The sequence below is a fragment of the Myotis myotis genome, unplaced genomic scaffold, assembly GCF_014108235.1.
Source record: "Myotis myotis isolate mMyoMyo1 unplaced genomic scaffold, mMyoMyo1.p scaffold_m19_p_13, whole genome shotgun sequence".
NCBI lineage: Eukaryota > Metazoa > Chordata > Mammalia > Chiroptera > Vespertilionidae > Myotis > Myotis myotis.
In genome coordinates this window covers 23,783,513-23,800,273 of record NW_023416317.1, presented here as the reverse complement: position 1 = coordinate 23,800,273, position 16,761 = coordinate 23,783,513, and the positions used below count along the sequence as shown (strand labels likewise).

At 40.8% G+C, this 16,761-nt stretch overlaps 1 protein-coding gene across 4 annotated transcripts in view; it reads left to right on the top strand.

Annotated features, from left to right (window-relative positions):
- The window catches only part of TAMM41 (TAM41 mitochondrial translocator assembly and maintenance homolog), a 45,390-nt gene extending 30,734 nt beyond the window's left edge, over positions 1-14,656 (top strand). For 3 of the 4 annotated variants that reach the window (XM_036332203.1, XM_036332205.1, XM_036332206.1), the window contains 3 exons: positions 3,187-3,352; positions 4,936-4,998; positions 14,523-14,656. In XM_036332203.1, the coding sequence (XP_036188096.1) occupies positions 3,187-3,352; positions 4,936-4,998; positions 14,523-14,599 (306 nt within the window). In that variant the 3' untranslated portion in view covers positions 14,600-14,656. The remainder of the gene's footprint in view (positions 1-3,186; positions 3,353-4,935; positions 4,999-14,522) is intronic. The other variant, XM_036332204.1, reaches the window with a different exon arrangement.
- The last annotated feature ends 2,105 nt before the right edge of the window (positions 14,657-16,761 follow it).

Genomic DNA, 16,761 nt, shown 5'->3' with positions numbered 1-16,761 from the left:
ATGTTCATCTGAAAATTTTACCCTTGCAGTGATTGACATTTTGGACTAAATATCAAAATTTAGGTTGGAAATAATTTTCCCTCAGAATTTTTAAATCATAGCTTCATCTCTTCTAGTTTCTAGTGTTGCCTTAAAAAGTCTAATGAGCCTTTGTACTCCTGCATTTTCCAGTCATTGGATACAGGCAGCTCACAGAACTAGGAGGGGCTCTGAGAAAGTGCCAGCTGCCAGTGGAATGAGTACTTTGGCCCTGAAGTCAGGATCTGGGTGATGCAACACAGCATCCACCATGATATAACCATATCTCTTTTTAAAAATATCTGCTTTATTGAGATATAATACACATACCATAAAATTCAGTGCCTTTAGTATATTCACAGAGTTGTGTAGCTATCATCACAATCTAATTTTAGAACATTCCCATCACTTGAAAAAGACATTTTATACTCATTAGCAGTGCCTAGCTTCTCCTCCCCCCAGGCAACACTGATCTACTTTCTGCCTCTGAATTTGCCTGTTCTAGATACTTCATATAAATACAGTATGTGGACTTTTCCCATATCTGCTTTTAAAATGCAATTTGACTCTCATCCTTTAACTGAATGCTTTCTCTTTCATGTTAGTAAAATAGGAAGAATTAAAGAATAAGGATAATCAGAATTTAACAATTTATTTGGACATGTCATCTAATATTTTGTCTTTAAACACATGTTTCCAAGCAAAAATTCCAGTGCATTCTTTTCTGAAAGAAAAAGCAGTGGCAAATGCTATTTTATTTGTTTGTTTGTTTGCTTGTTTGTTAATCCTCAACCAAGGATATTTTTTCCATTGATTTTTAAAGAGCGTTGAAGGGGGTTGGGGGAAGAGAGAGAGAAGCTTCGATTGAGAGAGATACATCCTGTATGCACCCCAACTTAGGCAGGGATGGAACCTGCAACCTAGGTGCGTGCCCTTGATGGGAATCAAACCCATGACCCTTCAGTACGAGGGCTGATGCTCTAACCACTGAGCAACTTCATCCAGGTATAAATGCTATTTTCTAATTCCTCATAGAACTCAAACCATTTTGGCAACTCTGAAATGCTTGAAAGTTTCATAGCTAAAACCTTATAGAAATATATTGTCCTTTTCACTAATCTCAATACTTGGCTCCAAAATATGAGTCCATAAATGTCATTTCTAGCATATTTTTCAGAAATATCCTTTTGTTTGGTCATTCTCTAGCCAAAGCTAAGTAGAGGCTGAATTCTGTGAATTTAGAACCATCTTATTGATATTTATGAAATATTTTGGTTAAAAAAAAAACTATACCTGTATTGGAGCCACTAAATAATAGCATTTTTTTTCTTTGCATAGATTTTATAGATAAAACTAGAAAATCAAGACATTGGCATGTACTCAATAAATATTTATTGAATAAAAATGTGGTAAAATGAGTGAATTCTAATTAAGAAAGTTGGTTGTATCTGGAAAACCTGAATCTAAAATGTAGTACATTCATTTGTCTAATTGGTTTTTTACTGTTGTCTTAAAGTTAAAACCTAAACATTTGTTTAAAAGAATACAAGAAAAATTCTCACTTAGAAAATAATGTGATGTGTTCTTGAGGGCAGTGTTACTGGTTCGCAGCTTGGCAGGCATTGTTTACACGATTTTGTAAAAAATTAGTTTCATGAAGTAAAGTGTATTAAACTGGGCATTAGGGAAGCTAGGTGCGGCCTCAGCTTTGTGGCTTTTTTGTTTTTTGTTTTTATTGATTTCAGAGAGGAAGGGAGAGAGAGAGATAGAAACATCAACGATCAGAGAGAATCATTGATCTGCTGCCTCATGCACACCCCACACTGGTGACTGAGCCCACAACCAAGGCATGTGCCCTGACCAGGAAGGAGCCGTGACCTCCTGGTTCACAGATCAATACTCAACCACTGAGCCACGCTGGGCTAACTTTTGATTCAAGGATTTCTAAGTTAAGTCTGATGTATAGTTACATGTTTTATTTCTGTATTTATCTTTCAATTTGATGTATTTTAGAATATGCTGAGAAAAGAAACCACTGTTGTAACTTACTCCTGTTTAAGAATTAATGACAACTAAGATTTATTGATGCAGTTGTTCATTCTTCTATTCAACCAATTTTTTTTGTTAGTACCTACTATGTGTCGGGGTATTAAAAGTGAGCGTCATTAGTTTTTATCATCACTTTATTCCTACAGTTTATGAAATACGTCATGGTATGTAAGAGACTCTAAAGGCAGGAGACATAGATTTAAATCCTTCTCTCTCTTATTGGCTCTATGATCCTAGCTATGTTACTCTTGTGTCCCTGTGTTTAAATTGGAAGAAGTGGCCCTTAGCTGGTTTGGCTCAGTGGATAGGGCATTGGCTTGTGGACTGAAGGGTCCCAGGTTTGATTCCAGTCAAGGGTATATGCCTGGGTTGCGAGCTCGATCCCCAGGGGCGACATGCAGGAGGCAGCCAGTCATTGATTCCCTCTCATCATTGATGTGTATATATATATATATCCCTTCCTCTCTAAAACCAATGAAAATATTTATTAAAAAATAAATGGGAGAAGTAATTTGAGTGCCTGGATTTGCTGGGGTCTTAATGACTATTAGCTGCAGCCTTACTTCCTTTAAGTATTGGATTTAAGACAAATAGAAACTTTAAACTGAGAATCAGAAATCAGTCCTTGAAAGAGGCATTTCTTCTTATCTCTGTAAAAATGGAACATTATAGGTAAAGGATTGGCTTTTATGAAGGAACTTAGAATCCTGAACACTTAGGCATTTAGTTTCGGCAAGGAGACCGTCTCCTTAGCATGCTGTCTCTTCCAGCATATGGGTTCATATTTGTTTGTGTGACTTTGAAGAGAAGTCATGGGACCCTGGCCGGTGTCTCAGTCAGCTAGAGTGTTGTCCCAGGCACCAAAAGGTTGTGGGTTTGATTCCTAGTCAGAGCACATACACCTATGTTGCGGGTTCGATCCCTGGTTGGGGCATGTATGGTAGGCAGCCGATCGATGTTCTCTCTCATATCCATGTTTCTGTCTCTCCCTTCCTCCCTCTAAACATATCCTCAGGTGAGGATTAAAAAAATAAAATAAAGAGAAACCATGGACCTTTGAATATTTATAGAATTCAAAGAACTTTCCATTGACATCATCTTTTTTTTTTTATTCCTTAGATAGATAAAAGCCCAGAAGGACAGTTCACTCAGCTGTTGGCATTGCCCAAAACCTTACAGCAAGAAATACATAATATTATGGATCCTCCTGGAAAAAACAGAGATGTGGAAGAAACTCTTTTTCAACTTGCTAATGACCCTGACTGTGGAGACATCGTGCATCTAGGTATGTTTATGAATTTGACTTTTGAGGAAGTGCTGGCCATGGGTAGAAGCAAGCTTTGTGACTGTGTGATGTATTCTTTATTCTTCCTTACTGGTGAGATCAAGAGATAGATTGCTTCTAGGAAGAAGAAAGCACTAACAGCCTGTGGGTTTCCAAATTTAAATTTTCATTTGTTTGAAGTAGATATAAAAGTATTTCTATGTTCCAATTCCTGGGTCCTAAATTACTGTCTAAGGGGGAAAACAATATTTCTTTTAGCAGTTATTTTAAAGACGAGTCTGTGTTCTTCCTGGTGGTCTGAGAAGGCAGGAGATTGGTGACATTTTTATTGCTTTAATAGCACCAAGAACACAGCTTTTATCAGATGGCTTTAAAAACACAGCTTTCATCAACTGGTTCCCATTCAGTGTGTCTCATAGTGTGTTCAGCAGGTACCCTCTAGCAGCCTATGTTCTGGGCATTATCCCCAGGGCTTCCCTGATATTTACCGAAAAGTCTGAACCTTGTCTTCAGAGACCTACTTCCCTTTGAGGTGTTAGTTATTTTATGAGGTCAGTCAGTAAAAAAATAATTTTGAAATTGAAAATGACTCCCTCCCTGCCCAGCCAGTGTGGCTCAGTGATTGAGTGTCAGCCTATGAACCAGGAGGTCATGGTTCAATTCCTGGTCAGGGCAACGTGGCCAGGTTGTGGGCTCCATCCCCAGTGTGGGGTGTGCAGGAGACAGCAGATTAATGATTCTCTCTCATTATTGATGTTTCTGTCTCTTTCTCTCCCTCCCTTCCTCTCTGAAATCAATAAAAATATATTTTAAAAAAAGAAAGAAAATGACTCCCTCAGATGAGTGCATTCTCCTATTTCATTGACTAAGTACTTAACCCTCTAAGGTGCAAGCCACTGTGCTAAATAATCACAGTGACAATATTGAACATTAGCTGCAATAGGTGGGCTCCACGCACACTCTCTCAGGGACCTGCCCCAGGTTGTCAGAGCATCTGTTTAGGTCACCAGGTATCTGTTCTGAAGATAAATATAGAGGCATGTCCTTTGCTGTTTTTTATTTTAACATGAATCTGGTCACGGTGTGATCCCTGCTGCCTTTCATAGAGCATGGGAACTATACTATTGATCCTCACTGAGGAGTCCTGTGTGTTTTCAGAATGGAAGTTTTATTCCTGGGCAGAAACATTTGCGTGTTTTTTTGTTTTGTTTTTTTGGGGGGGGGTGGTTTTTTTAATCTTCTTCCATCTTGGAATTGAGAACTAGCAGCCTTACGTAGATTTAAAGTCATAAAATGACCTTTGAAGGTCACCTAACCCACCCTGTTTAAGGTGAGTAGACCCAGGCCCAGAGGGGTCAGTCATTTGCCTGTACTCTTATAGGTGGGTGGTGACATGCTGGCAACTCCAGTCCCCTGGCCCTCAATCCTGATACCCTTTTCACTGTCATTCTGTGACACCAGAACAGATAGATGAGCCTGTTTTATTGACTAACTGAAAGAATATTTAGTTTCAGTTTTTTAAAAGTGTTGAGATGACTAACATCTGGCTTTTTTGGCATCCTTGCTGGATTTTTTTCTCACAGGGCTTTTGGCAATTGTGAGACCTTCGAGTCTGAGACAGAGCACCAAAGGCATTTTCACTGCCGGTAAGAACTTAGAAAATCCGCCCCTGGTTAAAATGTAAAGCGTTGTCTGTGTCCTGAAGGTACTCGTGAAATGCTGGCATTCTAATGGTCATAAACTAGGACATTGCAATATCATACAGACAGGCAGACAGCACTGTAATCTGTTCGCCTAAAAAAGTCAAACCATATGAGGTACTGTTGGAAGGCTTTCCTGCCCCTCTAAGGTTTCTGAATAACTCCCGTGTGCAGGTTTCCCCCTCATATTTTTGTTTAGGAAAGTTACACATGCATATCATTGCAAAAACAGCAGTGCCTTGCTCTTCTCTCCCACTTCCCCCCTCCAGAGACAACCTCTTTCAAGTCTCTTAGTGGGGTATTTTTGTTTTCACTGCCTGTTCACTAAAGAATAACCTTATATTACTGCTTTTGGCATCTCACTAAGGTAGATTAGAATTCAACTCTCTACCCAACCTCACCACACACACTCACCCCTCCCCTCCCTCCCATCCCTCTAATACAGATATATTGCAGCTGTGGTAAAGTCAGTGTTCAGAGTTTACACTGCCTGACTGTGCTAGTGAGACTCCTAGGTGAGCCACATAAAACACTTTTCCTTCCCTGCACAACTTCCTTTGCCCACAGAGATGGTCTTTATCTGTTTCCTGTGAGGAACACCGTCTTTCCTGTATCTCAGTCCTTTATCTTCATGGTGCACACTCTCGTTTTGGTGAAGCACACCATGCAGGAATTTTCCGAGAAAGGGTGCGTGGGAGGCACATTTGGAGACCACGTATGTCTAAATGTATCTCTAGTCTATTCTCCCACATAAATTGAGACTTAGCCTGGGGGTAGATTGGAAATAATTTTTCTTTAGAATTTCGATACCATTGCTCCAACTATCTTCTCACTTCTAAGATTGCTGTCGAAGTCCAAAGCCATTCGGGTTATCAATCCTTTGTGTATGTTCTTTTGGAGGCCTGTTAGGTCTTCATTTTCCTGCAGGGCTCTGATGTGCTTTGATGTGAGTCTGTCTTTATCTGTTACGATACTCATTTTTCAGTTTGTTCACTCAGAATATAAGAAATTTTTCATTTATTCTTTTTTACTTTTTTCCCATCTGTTTCCTCTCTTCTCTTTCTGGAACTCCTTTTATTCAAATATTGGACCTCCTAGACTAGTTCTTTGGTTTTTTTTCTTTTTTCTCCTATGTTTGGTCTCTTTGTCCTTTTGTCTTGTTTTCTAGGAGATTTTCTCAGCTTCAGCTTCCAAACCTTCTATTGAGTTTTTTTATTTCTGCTATTACATTTCTAATTTCTAGGAGCTCTTTTTCTTTTCTTTTTCTCCCCATCTGAATCTTCCTTTTTTTTTTTAATTTTAAAACATCCTGTTCTTGATTTATGGGCTTAAGTATTTGAACCTCTTTGGATATAACCAAATTGCCCTCCCAAGTAGTTATATCAATCCCACTAGTAAAATATGAGAGTTCTTGTTTTTCCCCATTTTTTCCAGTGCGTGGTAATGTCAAAAGATGGACTTTTCTAGTTCATTCTTTCTTATATAACCATCCACTGAATGTCTCTCATGTGTTAGCCACACATACAAAGTGAACATGCGCCCTGATCTGTGTGCTCAGTGGTTAGGGCCTCGACCTGACCGGTCTCAGGTTCGATCTCTGGCCCCATTTGGGATGTGTGTGCGAGGCAACCAGTCGATGTTTCTCTTTACATCAGTGTTTCTCTCTTCCCCCTCCCTCCCTCCTTTCCACTCTCTCTGAAAATCAATGGGAAAAATATCCTCGGGTGAGGATTAAAAAAAACAAGTGAACACAAAACACTATCGTACCTTCAAGAAGTTCATAGTCTAGAAAGAGTGACAGGCATGTAAATAGAAATTTGCAGTAGTACCAGGGCATAATTGGCTCAGAGGTAACACAAAGACGGGAGTGGCCTTTCAGCCTGATTCCGACCCCTGGGTTGAGATTGCCAGGGAGCTGGTGTGGTCTCACATCTTAGCATCTCACCCCAGCCTCCTGGTTACACAGCTGAGTGCTTGGTCCCAAGGACTCTGTGTGGCCCTCCTGAATCTTTGGAAAGAGTCAGGAAAGAGTACGTGTGCCAGATCTACTCAGCGGAAGATATTTCTGCCACTCAGGGGTGCATAACTGCATGTTCAATTCAGTTACTTTTATTTCATCTGTGTTTCTGCTGTGTTTATCCTGGCAAGGCTGAATATGAGGTGCTTTTGTTTGTTTGGGTGGTTCTGTATTTTGCATGATTGCTGCTCCCTTTCTATAATCCTTATTGGGTGAGGCTGAATGTTTTGAGGGGTTTTTGTTTATTTTTCCTTTTTTAGGGAGGCTTCCTAAGCTATAAGGAATTACTTTATTATTTATTATCTGTTGTATATGATGGGGTTTTAAAAAATTCCTTTTCTTTTAGAAATACATACTAAAATATTTAGATGAAAAGACAGGATGTCTGAGATTTGCTTCAAAATAAAACAGTGGAGGGAAGTGGGTAAACAGTAGATGACACAGGATTGGTCATGACTTGATACATTTTTGAAGCTGGATGAAGATACATGGAGACATAGTGTACTATTCTTTTGTAAGTTTAAATTTTTCTCTAAGAAAAGGTTTTTAAAAATGAATCATGGTATTTCAAGCTGTAATGCCTCTTTGGTCCTCTTCCCCCTCGTTCTTTCCAGTGACCAGCAGAGGGCAGTGGGTAACACCTCACAACACAGCCCAGATTTCCTTGTGGTCTTGGAGCGAGCGCCCATTGCAGGTTCCCCTGTGCTTATGCTTGTTTCCCTTTTCCTTCTAAAGATACCTCATAGGATTGACGAAGTCCAGAGTATCAGAATGTCTGTAACCTGCACTGAGGTTGCAGAAATTGTGGAAAGGATTAGCATCCATTCAGAGTCTGTAGGTTTACTTACCTTATGATCTGGCTTGTCTGGTTTATGATGGTTGTGGGCTGAGGAAGGCCGTCCAGGCCAAGAGCAAGCGTTTGTGAGCCCCAGAGACTAGGGTTCAAATTCCAACCTAACTACTGTGACTTAGGCAAGTTACCTAATTTTCCTGAGTTTTAATTTCATGGGGATAATTTTACCTGCCTTACCAGGTTATAAAAATCGTATCTTAAATAATAAAAACATCTAGTACTGCCCTAGCCGGTTTGGAGCGTCGGCCTGCGGACTGAAGGGTCCCGGGTTCGATTCTGGTCAAGGGCACATGCCTGGGTTGCAGGCTCGATCCCCAGTGGGGGGCGTGCAGGAGGCAGCCAATCAGTGATTCTCATCATTGGTGTTTCTATCTATCTCTCCCTCTTCCTTCCTCCCTGAAGTCAATAAAAGTATATTAAAAACAGAAAAACATCTAGGACTGTGCCTAGTTTTGTTTTTCTTTTGGTATCATTACCTAAACATTTCCTGACCTCTCTTTAGAGCATGGCTCTTTTCACTGTCATATTCAAATGGCATTAGTTCCTTGACCAAGTCTCCAGCTGAAGTAAAGGAACTGAGTGGCTCCTCTGCCTGTTTCTTTTCCCTCTAACTTCACAGCAGGCTCAGAAACTCCCTCCTGCACTTTGTTCTTTGGAAGTCCCCTTGTTGCAGTCATAGCTGTTGTTCTGCCTTGCTTTTGCTAGGGCTGTTTCCCCTAAGTCTCTAAAATTCTATCTCTATTCAGTTTTCAGACAGCTGATGTATGATCTGCAGGATGAGAAAACCCCAATGTATTTGGTTGAGATTTTATTCCTTTGTTGCCATTATCACTCGGCTTCTTTGCATCATCCTGCTCATATGGGGATAAAAAAGGAAGGTTCAAAAGCAGATATCTTTTTGTTATCATACTTTTAAAAAATATTTTTAATTGATTGAGAGAGAGAGAGAAACATCTGTGTGAGAGAGAAATACCATTCGGCTGCCTCCTGCATGCCCCCTACCTGGGATTAAGCCTGCAACCCTGGCAGATCAGCAGCTGGAGCTAGCCAGCTTAGGAGTAGCAAAAGCCTGTTTAGCCTCCTCATACTTGCCTACTCCTTTCATAGTAGCAGCAGATGACATCACATCTGGTACTAGTAACAGAAGACCAGCTAAGCAAACTGTCATGTTCTGAGAAGTAACAGTCTTTTATGTTTCTAATCTGTTTGGAGAGAAGGGGAACTGTCTGAGTGTTCTGGTGTGGGAACTGGAAGAGAAATGGGGAGGGGGTGTGGGCTTTAGTGATTAGACTGAGAAGTAAGCAGGAGCCAGACAAGGGAAGCCCTTAAAAGCCATGAAAGGGAATTCAGAGTTTCTTTTGAGGGCAGAGGGACTGTAGAAAGGCCATTAGAGAACTGAGAACAGATTGAAGGGAGATAAAGCTATTGCTTGGGAAACTGGTTAGATATGGTTGCAGCCAGCCAGGTGACGAATCGTGGCAGCCTGAACTCACGTCATTGCAGTAGAGGCAGAGAGATGAGATGCCAGCAATACTTAGAAGGCAGGTCGCCAGGTCTTGGTGATTAGAGGGATATGGGAAGGGAAGGAGAGAGAGGAGTCACAGGTAACTCCCAGGTTTTGGGTGTGGGAAGCAGTAAGATGGTGGTGTCATTTTATTTATTTATTTATTTATTTATTTATTTATTTATTATTTTTCATTGATTTCAGAGAGAGGGAGAGAGAGAGACAGATAGAAACATCAATCATGGGAGTATTATTGATAGGCTGCCTCCTGCATGCCCCCCACTGGGGTTCGAGCCTGCAACCTTGGCATGTGCCCTTGACCGGAATCGAACCCGGGACTCTTCAGTCCACAGACCGACGCTCTGTCCACTGAGCCAAACCAACTAGGGCTGTGGAGCCATTTTAGGAGGTGAGGAAGGTTGGGCGGGGATAATGAAGTTTAATTTTTGAAATCTTGCTTTATTTTTTCCACCTGACTTTCTGGTCAATCAGAATGCATTCTGGGGACAGGTACCTATGTACTTCTCTAGCTTCAAAAGATTCAGCTGAATTAACAAGACAGGTGTAGTCTTGTTCCTAAAAAGATTCTGGCATGCCTCAATTGATTCTAACCAGCCCTTTCCTGGAACACAATAGAATGGATCATTCATTTTTCTCTGCTTCTGATTTCTTATAACTAAAGCATTTCTTCTATATACTTTTTTTTTTGGTACCTACATATTTAAATAAGAAAAACACAAAATAATAGTTAAAAAATTTTTCTGGTAATGTGCTTTTTTCTGGTAATTTAAACTTGAAAGTTTAAAAATAAGTTGTACTTTCTGCTTCAGGAGCGATATTCTTTGTGGATAGATCTAACTATGTTGGAAATTAATTGGAAGAATGTTGAGGGCTTACTGATTTTCTCTCCTAAAGATCTGAAGTGTAGAGTTATGGGAAGGTAGAGACCCCTGACAACCTACTCATATCTCTGCCTCACATTGTTTCCTAGAGAATTTTGTCTGTCATTGGACCCATCAGTTCAAGGTCACATAGGCAGTTTGTAGTCTTACATTTGTAGTAATTTTGCTATAGGTCATGTAACACAAGCTGGAAATCAATAGAAGAAAAACCTTAGGAGTCATATATTGAAATAGATTTCTGTATCCTTCCAAAATAAAATCCTGGCTTTAGATGCTAATCAGAATTCATAATGGCTAGCTTTGGGTAAATAAGAATCTGTCTGAGGAAGGTGTATTTAAAGAAATGTTGCATCTTTCTTTATACACTGAAGAAGGAGCAGAGACAATAGTGATGGATCTTAGAGTAAAATTTCTCTCCTACAAGGCTATCTTCCCTCAAGACACTTTCTAAATGCAGAATTCCTAAATCACCATCCTTTTTTAAAGAAAGGAAGCAGAAACTAAAAGTAAGCTAATGGAGGCCAAGTAGAATTCTATAGATTGTAAACTCTATGAGGACAGAGACCATAACTGCTATTCATATCAGTATCCCCAACAACTCAGTGCCTTCTATAGGTGCAGAGTAAATACTCATTCAGTATGTTATAGTGACTAAATAAATGACAGATTCCAGATCTTCTGGTAGAATGGAAAATCTCAACATATTCAGAAAAGGGCACAAATCATAAATTAATTTTCACAGAGTGAGCACACTCATGACCATAGTGCCCTAGGAACCCCCTTTGCCAGTCACAGCCACTACTTCTCCAAGAGTAACTTTACTATCTTGACTTCTATTGCCATGCTTCTGTTTAGCCCATTTTCAAACTTTATATATGAATATGTACTCTCTTGTGTCTTCCACTCCTCATAACATCAGTGAGATTCATCATGGTGTGGGGACTAGCAGTAGTTCGTTTATTCTCATTGTATCCAGATAGATCATTGTGTGAATATACACAATTTCTTCACTCTACTGTTGATGGCTTCTTGAGTTGTTTCTAGTTTGGGGCTATTACAAGTAGTGCTGCTGGTTTTGTGCCTATCTTTTGATGAACATATTTATGCATTTGTGTTAGGTGCAAACTTAGGGGTAGAATTACTAGATCATGAAGTGTGTGAATGTTTAATTGTGGTATCGACCAAACAATTGTTCAAATTACACTTCCACTAGTAGAGTTCCTATTGTAGCACTTCCTGGGCAAAAACTTAATATTATGTGTCTTTTTCTTTTCATTTTTTGTTACTACTTTTGTTTCTTTTTACTTTATTTTAGAGAGAAACATTGATTTGTTGTTCCACGTATTTATGCATTCACTGGTTAATTCCTGTATGTGCTCTGACCAGGGATCAAACCTGCAACCTTAATTTATTGGGATGATGCTCTAACCAACTGAGCTACCTGGACAGGGCCTTTAATTTTACTTAATCAAATTTATTCATTTTGTCCTTTATGGTTAGCAACTTTTCGTGTCCTGTTTAGGAAATTTGGCCTATTCTACATTCATGAAATTTAAGTCCTCCACTTTTGTTGCAATTAGAATATTGAGGCAGAAAGGACCCTTTATTCTGATCTGTTGGTTCTTACCCTTTTGCAAATCCTGACTTTCTATAAAAATCTGGCTAAAACTTTGGACCCTCTGCACAGAAGTACACATGTATCTACACAGCAAACAGTGAGTTTCAAAGAGTTCACAGGGAGATGAAGTCAGTCCAGGGGCCTCTTGTTAGACACCTCTAACCTAGTCTAAGCCAGTCGTTGTGCAGATGAGGAAGTCAAGGCCAGAGAGGGGGAGTTACACTGTAAGTTTGTGGCCCAACTAGGCTAGAATTCAGGTCTCTTGACTGTTATTCCAGTCTCTTTGTAACACAGTTCCCTGCTGCAGTCTTTCTGAGGGCCATTGAAGGCAAAGACTGTTTTTAATTAAGGGAGTCTTTAATGGACTAGCAGCCAAAAAAAAAAAAAAAAAAAAAAAGCTTCATGGTGTCTCTGATGTACTTTATGTATTTACCTTAAATGTTAAGCTCCAAGGAGTGTGTGAGTAAGTTTTTGAAGTTGAACTGGGACTTATCATAGTCGATGCATCTTCCTCTAGCTCTGACTCAGTGCCCTGGGGTTGCTGTGTTGAACCTTACCATATGCAACTACCTGTGTTCTGCTTAGTGTCTTGATTGGTTCTGGCTGGAATTTTAAAAAGCACCTTACGTAATAGCTTTCCAGTCTCAATGCTCAAGTGGGTGAGGTTTACCAGAGTGGTTGCTCCAGGGAGAAATTAACAGGGGTGGAGGCCAGGGAAGGAGCTCTGAGCTTCTTGATGAGGCTGTTTCAGTTTGCAAGTAGTCAGTGGACAAGCCAGGCCAGAGTTTCTACAAGTATTTTTCAGGGACTTTGCCTTGTAACCTGCCACTATCTACATTAGCCTCTAACAAGGTCCTTGTGGACTAAGCAGCTTACCAGTAGCATGGCCAGGTATTTTCAAGAGATCACACGTACCCAAGTGTTCCGAGTCTCTGAAACTAACCCTGTTACCTCATCGGCAGTGCTTACAAAGTGCACTGCCAGGGGTGGGCATTTCATACTCGCCGCACAGACCACAGTTTGTATCCCATGGTGAGAAAGACTAGTTGGATCTCTGAGCCACACCCTGAAATACGGACTAAATGATCTCATTTTCAACACAAAGGAAGCTGAGCCCATAATGCTGTCTGCAAATAGGATCCTATTAGATCTGACAGACAAATAACACCCCACTTATTCTATCCCATTTTACTTCTTTCCCATAAGCTCCCCAGAGAGCTTCTCCGATTTCATCTGGTACTTGTGATTAAGTAGATAGAGGGTGTTGGGAAATCAGATATCTGAATGAGGTGCATCTGTTCTGTCATTTCTAAAGCATTTACCAAGTACCTACTATGTGCTGGATTCTATACTAGGTGATGGGGAGACAAGGATGAATAGGACAAGGTCTTTGTCCTCAAGGAACTCCCAGTCTAGGCCGAGGGAGAGGTTGATAAACCTGTCCCTGAGCCGTGTACAGTGGGGTGAGTGCTGTTCTGTATACCAGCGAGTGGTGTGGGTCTAGGAATCGGGTGGGGAATATCTGGCCCATGGACTGTATAAAGGCCTACAAAATCATTTGGTCTGGCCCTATCAAGCCATTAGGGATGAATTAATCAAAGGTTTGGCCAAATGTAGCAAGCTAGTTTTTAAGTTGATAATTGTGTATGGCTTGTGAATAATGTTATAAATATCCAAATGGCCCTTGGTAGAATAAAGGTTCCCCACCCCTGCTCTAGGAGGAGCAATGTCTGAACTTGCCTGAAGAGTCAAGGAAGGCACTTCTAGAGAAGAAATCTGAAAAGGGATTTAAGTTCTATGCAGCAGAAAGTGATGGAAACAACATTCACTCTGGGCAGATCAGTGGCACACGCAGTGACAGAAGCAGCGAGGTGGGGTTGGTTGGATGCAGGCATTGGGATTTAGAAAGGGGCCAGGGATGCCCATTTACGTACAGATCTTGGTTTTGTTCTTCCTTTTTCTTTCTTTTTAAGAACTACTAAATTCAAAGGCTGTCAGTATGCTTGTATCTCAAAAGATTTCACTTACCCCAGAAACTCAGGTACCTTTGACATCATACCACCATTTTAATCCTAAATCACAATCTTTTCCCCTCACATTGATCACGTTAGTAACCCTTGGCTTCCAGGGTCTCCTACACCAGCGGTTCTCAACCTGTGGGTTGCGACCCCTTTAGGGGTCGAACGACCCTTTCACAGGGGTCACCTAAGACCATCGGAAAACACATATATAATTACATATTGTTTTGTGATTAATCACTATGCTTTAATTATGTTCAATTTGTAACAATGAAAATACATCCTGCATATCAGATATTTACATTACGATTCATAACAGTAGCAAAATTACAGTTATGAAGTAGCAACGAAAATAATTTTATGGTTGGGGGTCACCACAACATGAGGAACTATATTAAAGGTTTGCTAGGAAGGTTGAGAACCACTGTCCTAGACACAGTCAGCCCAGTGCTGCTCTACTCTAAAGACAAGTCTCTGGTCTGAATATCATAAAACCTATAGATGAGTATCCACTCAGTAAGCCTCAGTTTTCTCACTGTCTCTTCTTTTCTCTTTTAGGCATGAAGAAATCGTTGATTTATAGTTCACAAAAACTACATAAAATGTGGAAAGGATGGCTGAGGAAAACATTCTGATTTTGCTTGCTTTTTATACGTATGTAGATTAATAAAGGGTTCCTTTTCGACAAAGCAGTATTTGTTACTTTAACTCATTGCTTGAATTTTAAGATACCTTAGTTTGCATAATACAGCAAGTCCTCAAATAACATTATTTCTTTCTAATGTCCTTTCATTATGACGTTGATGGGCGGCGGGGAGGGGGAGGGGGGGGTGCGGAAATCAATTCCTGTGTAGAGTTTGCACATTCTCCCCATGTCTGTGTGGGTTTTCTCTGGATACCCTGGTTTTCTCCCACATCCCAGAGATGTGCACGTGAGGTTCATCAGCAAGTCTAAATTGTGTGTGTGTGTGTGTGTGTGTGTGTGTGAGTGAGTGAGTGAGAGAGAGAGAGAGAGAGAGAACGCGCGCATTAGAAGGGCATCCTGTCCAGGGTGGGTTCCAGCCTTGAGCCCAGAGCTGCCAGGATAGGCTCCTGCCACTCACCACCCAGGACTGGAATAGCAGGTTGGAAAATAATTATCTTGTGTTTCTTCATCTTTGTTAAATGTGCGTATAGCTCACATTTATTTCAGTGTTTAATATTAGAAGAGTTTTGGTCTTTGCTTAGAAGTTTGGTGATGTTCTTATGACCAGAAATATGCGGTAGGAGCTTAACTCTTGTGTATCAATTCGCTTAGGATACAATTGGTTTTGTTATGCCTTGTTTTGCTTGAGGTAGCAGCTTCCAAGAACCTTTTGACAATGTTAAGTGAACACTTACTGTACTTGATTTTGTAAATGTGTGTTAGATATCTATGTAGGGGAGAACCAGATACCTTTGAGGACTTAGCATGAGAAGAGAAGAATCCTCTTCACATACAAAACCACCAGGATTCTGCTTTCATAAGAGCTTTAGCTCTGGTCTGCATTTTTGGTTCGTGAGCATCAGAGACCTGGGAAATTGTGTGTATACTTGTGGGCATACAGTCCCGGGGGTGACAGTTGGGGGGAGATTGGCTCTCTGCTTACTCTCCATCCTGTTCACTTGGTTCTTTCCAGTGAGAGCTCACACGTGTGGCATCAGCGTTTTCCTGGACCTAGGTTTTTTACGTTTCTCTGTTCTCCATGAAGATGTATTGCAGTGACTTGGAGGAGGAGCCTTTGACAAACCCCTTCAAAGCCTTCCCTACTGTAAAATTCGGAATGTTTGGGTGACTGGAAACCCACTGCAGAGTGCCTCGAACAACAGAGGACTCATTAGCTCACAGAACTGAAAAATCAGAGGTGTGGTGGGCTTCAGAGTTGGTTTAATCCAGCAGGTTAATAGAATCATCCAGGGCTCCGTTCCTCCTCTCTCTGCCCTTTGCCGTGTTGGCATCATACCAAGGCTGGTTGCCCTCTTAATTCTGAGACTGCTGCAACAACTTCAAGGACTATATGCTTCTCCATTTGCATTTGGGTAACAGAGAGGGTTCCTTGAAGAAGCCCTCTTAGAAAAGCCTGTCTGGTTTCCCAGGCCCTACTTGGGTTACCTGCCCATCCCTAAGCCAGTAACTGGCCAAAGGGTGGAACCAGCACCCCTCAAGCCTATGGGCTGCAGGGAAGGAGTGGATGCTTGGCTGGAAATGGGGAAGGCTGTTGGGAGGCAACCATCTTATCCACCTCAATCATCACCTCGGATTCTTCAGTCCAACCTTTGTCTTTCTTTTCTTCAAATTGTCTCTTCGCCTCACACTGTTTCCATGACACAGTGCTCCAGTACAGACCCTCCCGTTCCTTTGTAAATCTGAACAATGCTTTTGTACTTATTTTTCCTACCTTTGGGTTCAGCTCATTTGAACCCGAATCAAAAGCCTCATGCATAGTGAAAGGAGCACAGGCTTAGGGTGTGACCAAACCGTGTTTAATCTCTGCTCCACTGCTGGCTAGCTGTGGAACTCTGGGCAAGTTATTTAGCCTCTGAGCAGTTTCACTGTGGAATGGGGATAACATTACAAATTTCTTTGGCTGTTGTGAGGATCCTGTGAGCTAAGTGTCCTATGTACTAGGGCACTGCCACTACCATTCAGTAAATGATTATCACTACTATCATTATTTTGTATTATTTTTGTTATTTTCTTCTATAAGCCTGTATGTTTCTTTGTGTCAGGCTTTTCCTCAAGAAGCGAAAATGATTTCCCACCACTTACAGGATAAAA